Source organism: Leptodactylus fuscus, chromosome 2, assembly GCF_031893055.1.
Source record: "Leptodactylus fuscus isolate aLepFus1 chromosome 2, aLepFus1.hap2, whole genome shotgun sequence".
In the NCBI taxonomy this organism is placed as follows: Eukaryota; Metazoa; Chordata; class Amphibia; order Anura; family Leptodactylidae; genus Leptodactylus; species Leptodactylus fuscus.
This window is the reverse complement of record NC_134266.1, coordinates 235,240,723-235,258,399: the sequence shown is the minus strand read 5'-3', so window position 1 is coordinate 235,258,399 and position 17,677 is coordinate 235,240,723. Positions and strand designations below refer to the sequence as shown.

General features: G+C 41.5%; 1 protein-coding gene across 5 annotated transcripts in view; it reads left to right on the top strand.

Annotated features, from left to right (window-relative positions):
- Positions 1-17,677, top strand: part of HDAC7 (histone deacetylase 7) — a 243,983-nt gene that overhangs the window by 215,460 nt on the left and 10,846 nt on the right. For 4 of the 5 annotated variants that reach the window (XM_075265793.1, XM_075265792.1, XM_075265791.1 and 1 more), the window contains 6 exons: positions 38-87; positions 3,611-3,718; positions 4,297-4,352; positions 4,548-4,635; positions 8,250-8,369; positions 15,856-15,953. In XM_075265793.1, the coding sequence (XP_075121894.1) occupies positions 38-87; positions 3,611-3,718; positions 4,297-4,352; positions 4,548-4,635; positions 8,250-8,369; positions 15,856-15,953 (520 nt within the window). Of the gene's footprint in view, positions 1-37; positions 88-3,610; positions 3,719-4,296; positions 4,353-4,547; positions 4,636-8,249; positions 8,370-15,855; positions 15,954-16,083; positions 16,159-17,677 lie in introns of all 5 variants that reach the window. The other variant, XR_012715106.1, reaches the window with a different exon arrangement.

The following is a 17,677-nucleotide window of genomic DNA, read 5'->3' as shown; positions in this document are numbered from 1 at the left end:
GTAGCATTGTAGTGACCGGCTCCTGTTTCATTCGCAGGTATTCTGTCTCAGAGGATTTTTGTCATGCTGCCATGTGGAGGATTTGGGGTGAGTATAGAATATATTCATTCTGTTCCGTGACATAAAATAATACATTGTGCCATATGTTTTCTAGTGGCTGCTATGTGCAACTTAAAAGGTAAATTAAAGGGTTTATTCTATAATAATAATGGCCTGTGCCATATACTGGGCCAGCACTCTAGTACTCAAACCTGCTGCTACATTTTGTATGGTGAGTAATCTGCGCGGTTCCCTGTATGTAAACATTTCCAAGAGCTGTGCTACCCTGGCAGCTGATCTGCTTGGAATCGGACCCCTACGGATCTCATATTGATGGCGTATCCTAAGAAAACTGGATAACCCCTTTAAACACAGCAAGTGGTCTTAACCTATTGGATATAATAGATATAATATAAGATTTAAGTATGTTAAGGCATAAGTTTATGATCGCTGGCAGTCTGACCTCAGGGACCCCCAATAATCCTGGAAATGGACGGTCTCCTGCATTTCTCCTCCTTCCAGTCTCTGACTGTACAATACAACTGCACTCAAGAGGTTTTGTTCCCTCCATAATGGATTACAGGAAGCTTCGCTGTGAACGACACTTCAGTGATTCCTAATTCTGAACACTGTTCTTCAGACCTCTACCAATGAGGAAGTATGGCATATCTTATCTATTTTCTAAGTTATGAGTCATATGACTTATTCTGGGACATTTTGACTCTAGTCCTTAGTTTCAGTAATAACAAACTTCTTGGTGACCATAGGGCACAGCAGTACTTAGAGCTTCCTCCTACTTGAGAACCACATGCAGGAATCTCGAGATCCACATGTGGCCACTGGCTCACTAGTGGGGGAGTACTGGTCCACATAAAAACTTTGTCTTTATTGAGGTGTCATTGTCTGATATTGGTCATCACAGTCCCGCGCATGCGCATATGCAGTTAAGGCAAGCACATCTGACATCACAATGCATAAACATAGTCCCCTACACGTTATTAGTTTAGAAAGCTTCTCTCTATTACTGAGCAGTCTGTATTTTGGTTGACACATTATTTAATATCATATGAATTATCTATACACTCCTGGATCATGTTCAGATATTTGGTTGAAATAAGTAATACACTTCTCATATTGTACACGTCTTTATATGTGCCACTACAGACAAAAGCTCCCTAGTTGTAAGCACATGGGCACTTAGCGTGATTGTCTCCTGCTTCTTGTCATTCTTTCAGCCTTTATTTTTCTCAGATGGGGGGCACTTATATATCTCACACAGTTCGTGTTGACAGTAGGACCCTTTGATGTTTGGCTCTGTAACGTCACACCTCTTTATGGACAGAGGGGCGTGCGCAGTCCCAACTGTCCCCTTTGATAAGAATACAGTTAATGGTACTTTAGAAATCATCCACCTTATCCTGCAGGGATATATGGGATCCTTTCATCTAACACATGGAACATGTGAAGCCCTGGAGACACATTCCTTCTTTCTTGACTGTTGTAAAAGTGAGGTTACTTACGTCTCATTCTGGACATTCTGTACTGGGACTCCAGTGGTGTCAATGGCCATCAGGCATTACGGTCATGAGGGCTTCTTCAGGATCCATATAAACATGTCTATGATGGGAGTCCCACCACTGATTCACCCATGTTGAGCCTTGTGCCAGGCCATCTGAACCTCAGGGGATGATTGAGTTAAGGCCTCACATATGCCTTTGATTAGCCCAGAATCCCCCAGGTTTTTCCGTGTCTCCTTTGTTATTTCCCTGGCGCTGACGCGACTCTGATGAATACAAGATGTTTCACGGGAAATGAAAGAAGAAGAAGAAAAAAAAAGATAAATTCCTTTCCAGTGCGTTTATTCCTAAAATCAAACCATAATTGAGATCAGAGGCACGGGCAGGCACAGACTCTCAAAGCCCAGCCTCACCCAAAATCATTAAGTGTTTTATTCATAAGCACTTGGAGACCCGAGTCTGGTCATCCTCCAGTAATACGCTCAGACACTCTGGAGTTAGGTTACCAGGTGACTGGGAGAAAATACATTTTTACAGATACAGGTTTTTGAAGCCATGTAAAACTGGACGTGAAAATTGTCGAAGAAGAACATTGCCATACTATAAATGCTGCCATTATGGACTGCTATCGACATGGTCCAGATCTACCGAAGAGAGCACATTACACCTGTTAGCACACATTTCTTCATGAACGTGTGCCGTAGCCTTTTATCTGGTCCTGATTCTAGTTTTTGATACAGAAATTCTGTTTCAATGGTTCTAACCCCAAAGCTCAATCGTACTAGGCATTTTACACTGGTATAATATTGCTGCACCACAATATTCTTTTCTACTTGCTACGAGTAGGTTTTGTGATGACGGTCTTGGCCTTAACCATTATTGGGAAATTTTGCTCCATATTAGCTGACATTGTGCTGACGGGTTCTCCTAATTGTTAGTAAGAAATGTACCATAGTTACTGACCAATAAAGTGAACCTTCCACCTCTTCTGACATGACTGTCTTAGTAACGCCTTGGGGACCTCCTGAATAGAACACCAAACGCATCGACAAACGGTGAGCAATGGAAGCACACAGACCCCATAGACTATAATGGGGTCCATGTGTTTTCCACGCGGTGTCCACACAAGTCATGAGGAGAAGAAAGTACTTTTCTCTCTGCATGACTCGTGCGGACACCGCATGGAAAACACACGGACCCCATTATAGTCTATGGGGGCCGTGTGCTTTCATAAGCTCACCACTTGTCAATGCGTTTGGTTTTCCATTTGGGGGATTCCCAAGCGGACTTCCCAAATGGAATACCAAATGCAGATGTGAACCAGGCCTATTTTTACTCTTCATGAAGTGACAATTCTGGAGCATCTTTTTACATAACTATATACCATTTCTCTCTTATTCCATGTCCAATTTTTAGGAGGAATAACAGAGGAACAGTACAATGCAGAGCTAAAAAAGATATTCCAGAATTTTCTATATTATGAGGAATACATTAACTGAAACATACCGTATATACTCGAGTATAAGCCGACTTTTCAGCACAGTTTTTAGGCTTTTACTCGAGTCAATAAGTTTTTCCAGTTTTTTGTGGTAAAATGAGGGGCCTCAGCTTATATTCGGGTTGGCTTATACTTGAGTATATACAGTACTTATCAGGAATGCTGAAAGATGCTCAATGCAGCCAGAAGCATAGTACAGTAGAGATGTAAGGACTTGGTGTTGGCATATAGTGCTCCATACCGCGCCATGTTACTTAATTATTCTCCCCTAGATTTTTGTATGGGAGAGGAACCTCTGCTATTTAGCATGAAGGAAGTATGTCACAATATGTTTTCTGTTGGATTGCTAAAATAAAATACCGCCCTATGCCATTGTACAAAGCTGCAGGTATACAGAGGTGCAATAGCCCCAAGACTTTTAGGGTGTACCTTTTTGTACCTCACTGTGGTGAGTGTTTATCTTTCTGTATTGTGGTTGCTGTTACACTATATTGATATAACCAAGGCACATGACATTGAGCACCAGCTTACACGTACCTGATCTTTGTACACACAGGTTGATAGTGATACCATCTGGAATGACCACCATTCCTCAAATGCCGCTCGTTGGGCTGCTGGTAGTGTCATAGACCTGGCATTTAAAGTTGTTACCCAGGAGTTGAAGGTATGCATATATGTATAGTTATTTGTGTTCTAGTATATGTATGTTTCTGTGTATGTACATTTATGTGTTATAGTTTATATGTATGTTACAGTGTATGTTTATTTGTATTATAGTGTGTATGTATGTTTATGTATGTTGTAGTGTATGTCTATATGTGTTATAGAATACATATAAATATTTGTGTGTCATTGTCTATATGTATGTTTATGTATGCTATAGTGTATTTATTATTTATGTGTGCTTTAGTGTGTATGTATCCTTATGTGTGTGTGTGTATATATATATATATATATATATATATATATATATATATGTATTACAATGTATATTTATGTTTATACTTCTCCCCCCCCCCAAATTATATCACTTTTATTTGACTTTCGAGCCTTTCCTAATATTTTGTCATCTCTTCACGTTCCCTGGTTTATGTTCTCTCCGCCATCTGCATGGATGATCTCTATAATAATACATTTCAATGTCTGCTTTATATGGGCTAGCCAAAGTTATTCAGCCCTAAAGCTAAAATAATAACTGGAATTGCGCAGTCAGCTCATCAGATCTTCTCTTCTTGGTTACAGAATGGATTTGCCTTGGTGAGGCCCCCAGGACATCATGCGGATCCTTCCACCGCCATGTATGAACATGCTTTATTTAAACTTCTGGTAACACTGCTGAGAGACACTATGAACGTATTCATGACCATGTCTGAGGGCGTTGTAACTGTGTTCATCAGCATGTTTTTCTCCTGTCGTCTCCATAAGTAAATGCCACTGTATATTTCTTCCTAAGCTTACTATGTGTCCTGACTGTATGTTTATTGTCTTTTCAGGGGGTTCTGCTTCTTCAATTCTGTAGCCATTGCAGCTAAGCAATTGCAGCAAAGACTAGATGTAAGGAAGATTCTTATTGTGGACTGGGTGAGTAATGCCATGTTACTAAGTACACCTTGTGATATTTTCCTCCTAGTTCTCATGATTGTTATCAGTAAAGTAAATCTTCTACTTTACTGCTACTGTCAATGCTGAAGAGTCTCTGTCCAAATAGACAGTGCCATACTTTTCAAGTTCACAACTTTTCTATCCATCAGATAGGGGATAAGTTATACATAGGTCAGAATTGACTACTCGGACCGCTACAATTCATATTGTACTTCCATGTGAATGACGTGCACCCTTACAGTGCTCAGCTATCATCTGTAGTCCCACACTCATACAGTGCTCAGCTATCATCTGTAGTCCCACACTGTCATGACGCACCCAAACAGTGCTCAGCTATCATCTGCAGTCCCATACTGTCATGACACACCCATACAGTGCTCAGCTATCATCTTCAGTCCCATGGAGTTAAATAAAGGTGTAGCATGCGTGCACAATTGCTGCTTCATTCACATGGCGGTACAAGGGACCACTGTCCCCTATTCTAATGATTTCTGTACCGTGCTGCAGAATATTTTGCACTATATAAATAAAATACAATGTTAGCCCAGGAGCTTCACGTTAAAGGGGTCAAACAACGGGATAAAAATATATTTAAAAGGACTACACATGGCAGCCCTAACATAATAAAACTTACCACCTACCCCCACTTGTTCTGGTGCTGTCTGAATACTTGCATTTCTCCACTCCCTCGTGTTCTTGGAGTAGCAAATTCAGCAAGTCACTGACTGGAGTGGTGGTCTGGGCTGAGCAGTTCTCTCCAACCGTGTATCACCAGCACCAGAATGGCAGAGGCTAAGTAAGGGGGAGAGGAGTAATGTTTCGTTATATTAAGGACGGCTTGTGTAGCCCTTTTAGGAAAATTTGTATCCCCTTTGAGGCAGTAGTGGGGTCCGCCTGAGATAAGCCAAGAGAAAAATTTTGCTTGCAGGACTTTTCTCTCCACATATTTTACGTCTCCGAACGTTAGTGTGAACCAAGTCTTATTGTGTTACATGTCACTGATGGTGAAGACATAAGGCATCTTCTTTTTCTGTTCTTTTAAGCATTATGTTTAGTTTTCGTCGATACTTTGTTTTTCCTACTAGATCTTGTGGGAAATATTGGCTTTGCTTGAACTCAGTTACACAAACTTATAATTTTGTAAACTTTTGGGTTGGCTTTGGCAAGGGGTGTGGAACTGAGGTGCACTGTGTGACTTGTGGCGTGTGACTTAGGAGGTGATTTGTGGCTGTTTACACTTGTGGTGATAGTAAGTTATTCTCTTAGGCCGCAGGCAGTAGTGGATAATGGGATCTTGGGAGTGATGACCTAAACCTGTTTTTTTAATCTGGTGTTGTGGCTTTCTTAGAAGCCGTGAGAATTTGTGTGTGCAAGTGTGTGTTATTTGTAGGGTCCGGTGGTTGGTTTGGTCTTCAGTGGCGGGGATTTATGTGTGAATTGTAGAGGGATTGTCTTTTTTATGTTGTGAGTCAATGTTATGCTATATAATTTTATGGTTTCTCAGCTGTTCTGGGTTTCTTGAGGTATATGATGAATAATATTTCTATTAGAATTATGTAAGGACGTTCAATGACCTGTATAGTATTTGTGCATGTTAGTCTTTATTATTATATTATGGGTGAGATTTCGGTGAGGTTCTGTTTCTCCCTGCGGAGTCTCCAATTGACTTAGGGAGTGTTACAGGCAATGTTCTCTGGGGAAAGTATGCAAATTAGGTCTCCTCCAGAAGGAAGGAAATTGACTTTATTATACTACCTGTAGGTAACCAGTCAATGCCTGACCCAATCAACACCCTGAGATTAGAGATATCAGCTGAACCAGAGGCAGCCATCTGTAGACAATTGTATTGGGGGTACTTAGAGGGTGGCTACCTAGAAACCGCATAAGGCCTCGTTCACATCTGCGTTTGTATTCCATCCAGGGGAGTCCACATGAGGACCCCCCCGAACGGAATACCAAATGGAATTGCGAGCGGTGTGCCAATGAAAGCACACAGACCCCATAGACTATAATGGGGTCCGTGTGCTGGCTGCCAGATCTCCGCAGGGATCATGCGGACAGGAAAGTAGTTCAGAATCTACTTTCCTGTCCGCATGATGCGTGGGGCCAGCACACCTACCCCATTATAGTCTATGGAGTCCGTGTGCTTTTACTGCACACCGCTTGCAGTTGCGTTCGGTATTCCGTTCAGGGGGTCCCCATGCAGACTCCCCGAACGGAATACCAAATGCAAAGGTGAACAAAGGGTCAGAGAAACATGTATGTTTTAGATATAGAGATGAACAGTAGGCGAAGAACCTTTTTCTCATCAGTCTGATAAGTTTTCTCTGTATGGTTTGTATGAAGACATTTTGGCCTTGTGCACATTGCAGAGCCATGTTCACAGAGCCTATATGGAGGCATCCTGAGTTCCTACAGCTCCGAACTGTAGACATGCGCTCCTGTGTGTTAATATTTGGAACCTTCTTAGGGTATTGTAATAAGAAGATGTTGTCCCCTAGAGGCAAGACTTTTCGGGGAAAAAAAACCAGGAGCAGTAGTAAATTATGGCATGGCATGATACCTGAGGAATTTATCAGTCTGTGGGCACCATAATACTACTGCTTACAACTTTGGGGTTATACCGTGCAATACTATACATATGTGATACATGCTAAAAATGAGATTTAATATACAAGTAAGCTAACACATTGTTGCAGTTATATGGGTCACCTGGTAAACACGGTCTTACAGCTTTGATCACCTCTGTATTTTTTTTCGAGTCTGTCATATTCTGACGCCAACATGATGGATCTAAATGATTATCCGTCTTTTATCATATCCTACACTATTTCCCGGGATCTCGGACATAGGCTTTTTACAGGCAGAATTTTCTGGCAGAATCCAGAAGGCGGTATTGACTCCAATGAGAGTCAGGCAGATTTTTTTCCCTGTAGCTGCAAAAATACTACAAAAAACCTCCAATGGTTTTTTCTGCCTCGCATTAATTTCAGTGGGGTTTGCAAGGCAGAAACAGCTTGAATATAAGCCATGACGCTTCTTTTTCCCGCTAGCTTCTGATTTCCATTGAAATGAGTTGAGAGGTGTTTTGTTTGTTTGTTTTTTTTTTTTGTTTTTTTTTTTTGTGTGGTGGAATCTGCCTCAAACTCCGCTTGCAAAAACTCTTGTGTGAACTTGCCCTAAGGGAGCTTCCAATACAGATGTGAACATGGCCTAGCATAACACGGCATATAAAGTTGCTTGTTTCCAGTCAAATCCTATACATGTTTCATGGATCCACTGCTTTATTTTTTATATTAAAAGACGAACACTTATTCTGGTTATGCGTCTTCTAAGATGTCCCTGGTATTCAGTCAGCGATTTTAGATCTATGGTTATTCTCACAGTCAATAGATGATAGATTTATTGCAAAGTCATGTATTGGTTCCTTTTTGGCATAAGTATTCACGATTTATTGGATTAGGCTGATTCATGTCTGGTTTATTTTGGTTTTTATTTGGCACAGCTCTCCTTGGTTTGGGGAGGTGCCATAGCACTTTAATTACTGTAATGGTTTTTGAGTAACCCAATGTTCACTCTCTCTTGCTGACTAGGACGTGCATCATGGAAATGGAACTCAACGAGTGTTTTACCGAGACCCCAATGTTTTGTACATCTCCCTCCATCGACACGATGATGGCAACTTCTTCCCGGGGAGCGGAGCTGCTGATGAGGTAATCAGAGTCTCTAGAATGACACAAGACTGTCAGTGGTTTCCAGTCCGTAGCATTACCCTCCTTCCTGCTGGTTAACCGCTTGTCACAAGGCAGACAGGGGCTTTGGCTTATGCTATCTTTTTAGCTCTTAATAGTAAGACTCTACTTCATGGTATTCCAAGTCTTGCAGTTTTTCACTATAATCGCAGACAGATGACATAGTTAGAACTCCAGGACTGACATGGTTGATCACGTGCCCCTCTACTACAGAAGGGACTCCTGGGGATGAAGGGCTGAGAGGATTTTGCATTGTAAACAGTTTATCATCATCACTTTGATATTCAGAGGAACAAAGGATTTTGCAAGAAACGGGCAGGGAAGATGCAGAACAGATGGGAAATATACGTTCCTGCCCAAAATAACTCCTTTGAAAACAATGTTATAAAAGTGATAGACAGAACGCTTGCTTTTCATCATTCCAAGCTTTGCGAGAAAAAAAAAAAACTTTTATCTCCTGAACCGTTAACCTTTTAGCTGCTCAAGGAGTCTCAAGCGTCACATTGCCAGTCAGAATCACTTTATCTTGAGAAACTCCTGTCCGCCCCTGTGTTATTTTTGGGTGGTTGTTTTATCAAGCTAGATGTTATTTTGACGTATTCCTGACAAAGCAGCTGATAAAGGGTGTTTTGTTCATAAAGCAGTTCTGAATCTGGAGAAAACCAAACCTTTCCACTTTTGCACATACTTCATCATCTGTCAGTGTAAATATTCAAAGTCGTAAGATTATGGGAAGACACGCTAACTGAGATATTGGTTTGTTTTTTTGTTTTTTTCCCAAATATAAATTAATATAATAGTCATGGTGGAAGAATTTTTGCTCCCATGATATTGTAAGGATGGATTTTAGCCCATTTCGTCCACCAATAATCTTACAAAACAAGGTGCGGCCTAGGATGAGAATGAGTTTGTGCCAAAGTTTTAGATGTTGTAAAGAACAAGGAACATGAAACTCCAATTCTCAGCATGTGCAACCATAGGATGGCAGGGCGTGCTAGTAGCTGTGGTGTGCCAACAGCTCCAGGGGCTACTTGATAATAGCCACATGATATACACATATGATTGATGGTTTTTGATCCACAACATACAACAGAAAGTGTATAGTGTATCTATATGGAAGAGGGAGATTTGAACAGGCATCATGAACACCAAAAATTCAAGGCAAACCATTAAAATTTCGAAGTCCATTCATTTGATCCCGCAGACTTCTCCTGACTAAATCGGGCCATACACAATATATGATTGTCAGTCAAACCCACCGGTTTCAGGGGGCTGTTCAACTATCTAATGTGCATAGGAGCCTTCATTTCGCCTTCAAGAGCAGATTGTATTCTCAGGGAGGTAAGCCGCAGTTATAGGGGTATGGCAGAGGCTTCCTCCTGTGTCCCATACAGTAAACCTGCACTTCTCAGCCGAAATGAGCATGCATGTATATGTTGGGATTGGGAGAGATAGTTAGGGTAGGGAGCAGGAGCCGTACCCAATATTTAGACAGGAGGTGTGCCTGACCACCTCTTACTCCTTAGGCCTAGTTTACACGGGCACATAATAGTGTATTTTGGTCCTGATGTTGATGCGGGAAGCTGCGTCAAAATCGGGACCAAAATACGCCTGCCGCGACAGTCAGTCAGCTCTGGAGTAGGCCCAAAATGAATGGGCCTAGTCTGGAGGGTGATGCCACGAGGCGGACGCCGCGGTTCAGTCAGCCACGAAATCCACCTGAGCAAAGGGCAGCTCGCTTCCTTTTTCAAAAAATTGCTAGCTGTCTCCATAGACCACCATTGTGAGGGGGCGGGTTATGACGTGGATTCCGCACCATAATCCGCCCCCTCTGTGCTCGTGTGAACTAGCCCTTAACCACATGAGGACCGCCGTACGTAAATTTACGGCCTCATGTGCTGGTACCTAAAGACCGGACTATTGTCAAAATACGTCCGGCCTTTAGGTACCTTTCTGGCGGGGGGAGGGGTGCGGGGGGGACAGGGGTTAGGTGTTACTAACACCTAACCCCTTCCTCCATAACGTCCAGTCGGAACTCAGTCCGACTGGACGTGTTAACCCTTTCGATCGCGCCGTGAAACATCACGGCGCGATCGAAAGGGATCCGCCGATAATTTAAAGTGATCGGCACCCCCCGCGGCGAGATCGAGGGGTGCCGATGTCAGTAACAGGTAGTCTGGGGTCTGGCCAGTGACCCCAGACTACCGGAGCCCCCACATACCTGGTGATCCTGCCAGGCGGTGGAGGAAGTGAGCGATGTGTCTCACTTCCTCTGCAGCTTACAGGACACGAGCAGGTTCATGTCCTGCTCGTGTCCTGTCTGCTACTGTGTAGAATCAGTTGGTGCTTTCATCAAAGCATCAACTGATTCAAGTGTCCTAAAGGGACACATGAAAAAGTAAAAAAAAAGTTAAAAAAAAAATAATAAAGTGTATGAAAAAAGTAATAAAGTTCTAAAGTCCAAAAATCCCTTTTTTTCTATACAAAATGAATTATATAAAAAAAAGCACTAAAAATTAAAAAAAGCAATGCATATTTGGTATCGCCGCGTCCGTAACAACCTGTACAATAAAACTGAAATAATATTTAATGTACACGGTGAACGTCGGAAAAAAAAACCGGAAAAAACTCGCCGGAAATAATGATTTTTTGCCATCTCATCCTACAAAATATGCTATAAAAAGTGATCAAAAAGTCATATTCACCCCACAACAGTGCCAATAAAAAGCGCACATTTTCCCGCAAAAAATAAGCCCTCAACCAACACTGTCAACCGAAAAATAAAAATGTTACGTCTCAGAAGATGTCGATGCAAAAAACATTGATTTATGTCCCCATATGTGTTTTTGTTCTGCAGACTTAGTATCGCATAAAAAAATAACATAAATGAGGTATCGCCGTAACCGTACCGACCCGCAGAATAAAGGACACATGTTACTTATGCTGTACGCTGCATGGCGAAAAATTTAAAATGTAAAACAATGCAGGATTGATTTTTTTTTTTTTTAATCCAGCAAGAAAGAGTTAATAAAATGTAATCAGTAAGTTGTAGGCACCCAAAGATGGTGTCATTACAAAATGCATCTCATCCTGCAAACAACAAGCCCTTATATGGCCACGTCACCAGAAAAATAAAGAAAATATAGCATCTAGCAATGTCAAGGCAAAACCCCCCAAAAATCGCCAAATTATTAGAACACAACTGGCTGCGGCAGATAGGGAATATATAAGCTGTGCGAGCGAATATCAGGGGACACCCCAGATTTACAGCTTATGAGCGAAAAAACACCAGAAGTGACCCCCAAAGTGACCCCCAGAGTGACTCCCCCAATCATAGGAGCTATTGGGACATAGTAGGGAATTTGGTGTCTGCAATGTTCTCCGCACCGCTTATATATTCCCTCTTCGCCATCCGCTGTGCAGTCACGTCTGGGATACTAATACTCACTACACCCCCTGATAAATTCTTTGAGGGGTGCAGTTTTCAAAATGGGGTCACTCCTTTGGGGAATCCACTTTTCTGGTACCTTACAGGCTCTACAAACATGACATGGCGTCCAGATACCAAACATCAAAATCTGTACTCCAAAAGCCGCATCGCGCTCCATCGCTTCTGCGCCCTGCTGTGCGCCCAAACTGCAGTTTATGACACATGTATGACACTGGTGTACCCGGGATAACGGACGTAATGTCATATGTGGGTATAAACTGATATTAGGGCACAGCTGGACGCAAAAGGGAAGAAGGGTTATTGGGTTTTTGGAGCACAGACGGTTTGGTTTTTGGATGCCATGACACTTTTGTAGATCTGAAACGCCAGTAAAGTGGAATCCCCTGATATGTGACCTTATTTTGGAAACTACACCCCTGAAGGATTTCTCCAGGGGTACAGAGAGCATTTTTAACCCCCAAGTGTTGCTATAACTTATTATCCATAAATGAATACGAAGCTGATTGTGAGAGGTGAAAATGACAATTTTTCCAGGAATACGTCATTTCAGTGCGTAATATGTTGTGCCCGCCTTGTATCAGAGATGAACGCTCTAAAAGCTGTTGTGCCCGGGATACCCGCTTACCAGTTTTTGGAGTGTCTCTGCTGACATAAGTTGGGCACAACATATCGGGCACTAAAATGGCGAATCTCTGGAAATTTTTCATTTTTAACTTCTCATTATCAGCTGTGATTTCATTTCTGGAAACTAAATAAATGCAACACTCAAGGGTTAAAAACGCTCGTTACAACACTTCATAAATCCCATCAGTGGGCTAGTGTCCAAAATGGGGTGACATGTCTGCGGATTCCACTTTATTGGCAATTCAGGGGCTTTGCAAAAGTGGCATGGTGTCCTAAAACCAAACTGTGCTCCAAAAACCAAAATAGCGCTCCTTCCCTTCTGTGCCCGGCTGTGCCCAAACAGCCATTTATACCCACATATGGCATTAAGTCCGTTATCCGGGGTACACCAGTGTCATACATGTGGGCATACACCGCTATTTGGGTACCCAGCAGGGCGCAGATGTGAAGGAGCGATATGTGCTTTTGGAGTGCAGATTTAGATTCTTTGTTTTTGGACACCACGTCACATTTGCAGAGGCCCTAAAATTGTCCCTACAAAATGGGGTCACTTCTTGGTGAATTCCAGTTTACTGTCACCTGTGTAGTTTCTAAAATGGGGTCACAATGGGGGGTTTCCATTGTATTGATACTTTAGGGGCTCAGCTAATGCGACATGACACCTGAGAACTATTCCAGCCACTTCTGCTTTCTAAAAGCCAAATAGCGCTCTTTCCATTCTGAGCCCCACCGTATACCCATACAGCAGATTATGGCCACATATGGGGTATTGCCGTGTTAAGAAGAAATTGTGTAACAAACTCTGGGGGGCTTTTAATTCTTCAGCTACTTGCAAAATTAAAAATATGGCGCTAAATGGACGATTAATTGGAAAAAAAAAGTAATTTTTCATTTTTACGTCCCATTGTTAATAAAATCTGTGAATCAGCTGTGAGGCCAAAATGCTCACCAAACCCCTAGATAAATTCTATGAGGGGTGTAGTTTCCAAAATGGGGTCACTTTTAGGGGGTTTCCACTTTATTGGTACACTAGGGGCTCTGCAAATTCGACATGGCACCTGAAAAATATTCCAGCAAAATCTGCCCTTCAAAAGCCAAATAGCGCTCTTTCCATTCTGAGCCCCACCATGTTCCCATACAGTAGATTATGACCACATATGGGGCATTTCTGTGTTCAGGAGAAATTGTGTAACGAACTTTAGGGAGCTTTTTTTCCTTTATCCTCTTGTGAAAATGAAAAATTTGGGGCTAAATTGACAGTTTGTTGGAAAAAAAGTAAATTTTCATTTTCATGTCCCAATGTTAATAAAATCTGTGAAACAGCTGTAGGGTCAAAATGCTCACTCTACCCTTTGATATGTTTTGTGGGGGGTGTAGTTTCCAAAATGGGGTCACTTTTAGGGGGTTTCCACTGTATTGGTTCTCTAGGGGCTCTGCAAATCAGACATGGCACCTAAAATTATTCCAGCAAAATCTGCCATCCAAAAGCCAAATAGCGCTCCTTCCATTCTGAGCCCCGCCATGTTCCCATACAGCAGAATATGGCCACATATGGGGTATTGCCGTGTTCAGGATAAATTGTTTAACAAACTTTGGGGGGCTTTTACTCCTTTAACCCCTTGTGAAAATGAAAACTTTGGGGATAAAGTGACATTTTAGTAATTTTTCTTTTACACATTCCAATGTTAGTAAAATCTGTGGAACAACTGTAGGGTCAAAATGCTGACTATACCCCTTGATGAATTCTGTGAGGGGTGTAGATTCTAAAATGGGGTCACTTTTGGGGGGTTTCCATTGTTTTGGTACGCTAAGGGCTCTGCAAATGTGACATGGTGCCTGAAAATTATTCCAGCAAAATATGCTGTTCAAACACCCAGTGTCACTCCTTCCCTTTCGTGCACTGCCGTGTGCCCAAAAATCAGTTTACACCCACATGTGGGGTATTTCTGTGCACGGGAGAAATTGTATAACAAAATGTGAGATGCATTTTCTCCTTTAACCCTTTGTGAATGTGTTAATTTTAGGTCTAAATGAATGTATTAGTGAAAAAAAATGAAATGTCTAAATTTGACCTCCATATTATTTTTATTCTTATGAAATGCTTAAAGGGTTAACAAACATCCCAAATGCTGTTTTGAATAATTTGAGGGGTGTAGTTTTGAAAATGGGGTGATTTATGGGGGTTTCTATTATATAGGCCTTTATAATTCCTTTCAGAACTGAAGTGTTCCCTAAAAAATTAGTTTGAGGAATTTTCTTGTAAATCTGGAAAATCGCTGTTACACTTGTAAGCCTTGTAACGTCCAAAATGAATTAAAAGACGATCAAAAGATGATGCCGATATAAAGCAGAGATATGGGAGATAATATTTATTCATGTATTTGGATGGTATGACTATCTGCCTGAAAAGCAGAGAATTTCACATTTTGAAAATTGCAATTTTTTCCAAATTTCCATCAAATTTGCTAGTTTTTTTATAAATAAATACAAAAATATTGATTAGTGTTTACCACTAACGTGAAGTATAATGTGTTACGAAAAAACAATTTCAAAATCACTTGTGTAAGTTAAAGCGTCTCAAAGTTATTGCCATTTAAAGTGACACATGTCAGTTTTGAAAAAAGAGGCCCGGTCCTTAATGTACTTCTGGGCCTGGTCCTTAACCGGTTAATCTGCCACAAACAAAAGTCGTCTAAAGATGTCTAAAAATACCCATAAGAGTGGTGGAGGATTCTTGTTAACGTTGGCGAAACATTCAGAAAAAGTTTCCTGCTCTGACCAGATTTATTATTGTGTGAGAACATATGAAGGCTCCACTAGAATACAGTCACCCAAAAATGTCCGCTTTAGATAGGGACATCAAAAAGACCACACATAAGTCTAAAGCTAATGCCCCACTTTGCAGCTTATTTTGCTGCATTTTTTTTTAGCCAATCCCAGGAGTGGTTACCAAAGGAATGGTAAATATATAGGAATTGCTCCTACACAAATAATGCAGCAAAATCTAGAACAAAAAAAAAAACCAAAACATATTTTTGACAACTTGCGGCTTTAGCCTAAGTTGTCTTATATTGAAGGTACTGACTCACAATGTAGCAGAGATTAGAAGCCCCAGCTGTTTTGTGTGTCTTTTCCAGCAGCCTCCTCCTCCATAGACTTCTATGTAAAAAGCCTAGTATATAGAGAAGGAACATATTTCTTTAGTAAAGTATATTATAACATTTCTTGTATTCACTTTACTATTCATTTATGAAAAGTTCTTTTAGAATTGGAGGTATGCTTCAAGAAAAAAAAATACTGTAAATCAAGTTAAAATAAGCTGTGATTTCTGTGTCCATATGAATGTTCATACTTTGTTTATCTGGATCACAGGTTGGTGCCAACAGCGGTGAAGGCTTCAGTGTGAATGTTGCATGGGCAGGAGGTTTGGATCCCCCTATGGGTGATGCAGAGTATCTTGCAGCCTTCAGGTGAGATAACAGATGCATTCCTCTACCCTTCCCCTGTCCTTTCCTTTCACTCTATTTCTAGGTCTCCTTCCTCGTCTACTCTGCTCCCACTTTTCATTCCTTTTCGTTTCTGTCTTTTCTGACCTTGTAGTGCATTTTAGTGCTGGTGGAATGTGCCGGATGAGGAGAGCTGGGGACTGAAGCCCTCTGGGTGTCCACAGTACAGGTATTATTTGGGCAACATCAGGGCAGACCTCTCCCAGTTAGACATCTCTAGTTTTATACACTTACAGACAACTTGAGTGACAGTGGAATGACTGACCCAACACACTCTGCACTATTAATCTGACCATTGTGCCCTGCACATAGCCACTCACCAGTAGCTTAAAGGGTGCTCTGTTCTTGGAAAGTGATGGCATATGACTACAACTGAAACCCCAGCAATCCTGAGAATGAAGAGGTTGCTTTGGCTCTTTTAGGCTGAAGCCCCACGTTGCGGAAATGCAGCTTTTTATGTTGCAGATTTTGTTGCGGCTTTTTGAGCTAAAGTCAGAAGTGGCTTGAGCAGAAGATAGAAGGAGAAGAACTTTTTATGGAGTCCCCATTCCTTTTGTAGCCATTCTTGGCTTTGGCTCAAAAAACCGCAACAAAATCTGCAACAAAAAAAAAGCTGCGTTTCCGCAACGTGCGGCCTTAGCCTTACTATTTTTATTCACACAACAATACCCTGACCGTTTTCTGTGCAGAGAGCTACAGCCCAGCCTTATTAAGGTTTATGGGGGACAGCTGTAGTTCCTGCACAGTCAAGTGGGAAACATAGAAGGGGACGCAGCACTACATCACCTCTGCAGACCCTTTACTTTCAGGATCAGTGGGGTTCCATGGATTATGCCATCACTTTACAACATTGATATAACCCTTGGAGTGAACTAAATATATTAATCTATATGGCTATTATTCGGGGGTGTTATCTGCATGGGTGTACTAATAAAATTTTACACTGTTTGGAGTGCATTGAAATTAACTCAAAGAGTGGCATGCCGCCCAATGCCAAGCAATGACACCAATCCTCATTACCAGCACCGGTCCACCCTGTTGTCTCTCTGCTTTCTGCCTATGAACTTGTTTCTGGATTTCTTCTCAGTTCATTCTTTCCTTTACTTGTGGTGATGTGTTGTGTATTGGGCAGTCTATACTGCACCCCAAGTAAGAATTTCCCGCTTCTGGGTAAATAATGCTGTCCTGGATTTATGGGTCACTGTCTGTAAGTTTGTCACTTCCATACAGTCAGACTTTACTTTTACAAAACTATTATTTGGCACAAAATAATATCTATATTAAGAGGTAGGAATTACACTGGCAGCACTCTCTCAACTGTGGGGTTTTCCAAGGGATTGACATGAATCCCTTATAGTATAGCGGTAGCAGAAAATTGGACGGCCCTTTATTTTTTGGGATTATTTTTGCTATATTGAATGATAAAACAGGGTTCCACAATAGAAAAAAAGCCGCTCAGTATATGTAACCAGCATTGGATGTAAGGAGTAACATTCCAGGCTAAACTCCCTTCATCGGGCTTATAAGGTAGGGCTACGATAAGGGCAGTGTATGTGGTAGCTGTATTTCCTTTCCTCTGGTCTGATGTTACTTCAGCATCCAGACGGCCTTTATTTCTGCATCCTGCAGTTGTCCTTCTTTATTGCCTGAAGAAGGGAGCTTAGCCCGAAAAGTTGCATCTTATATTT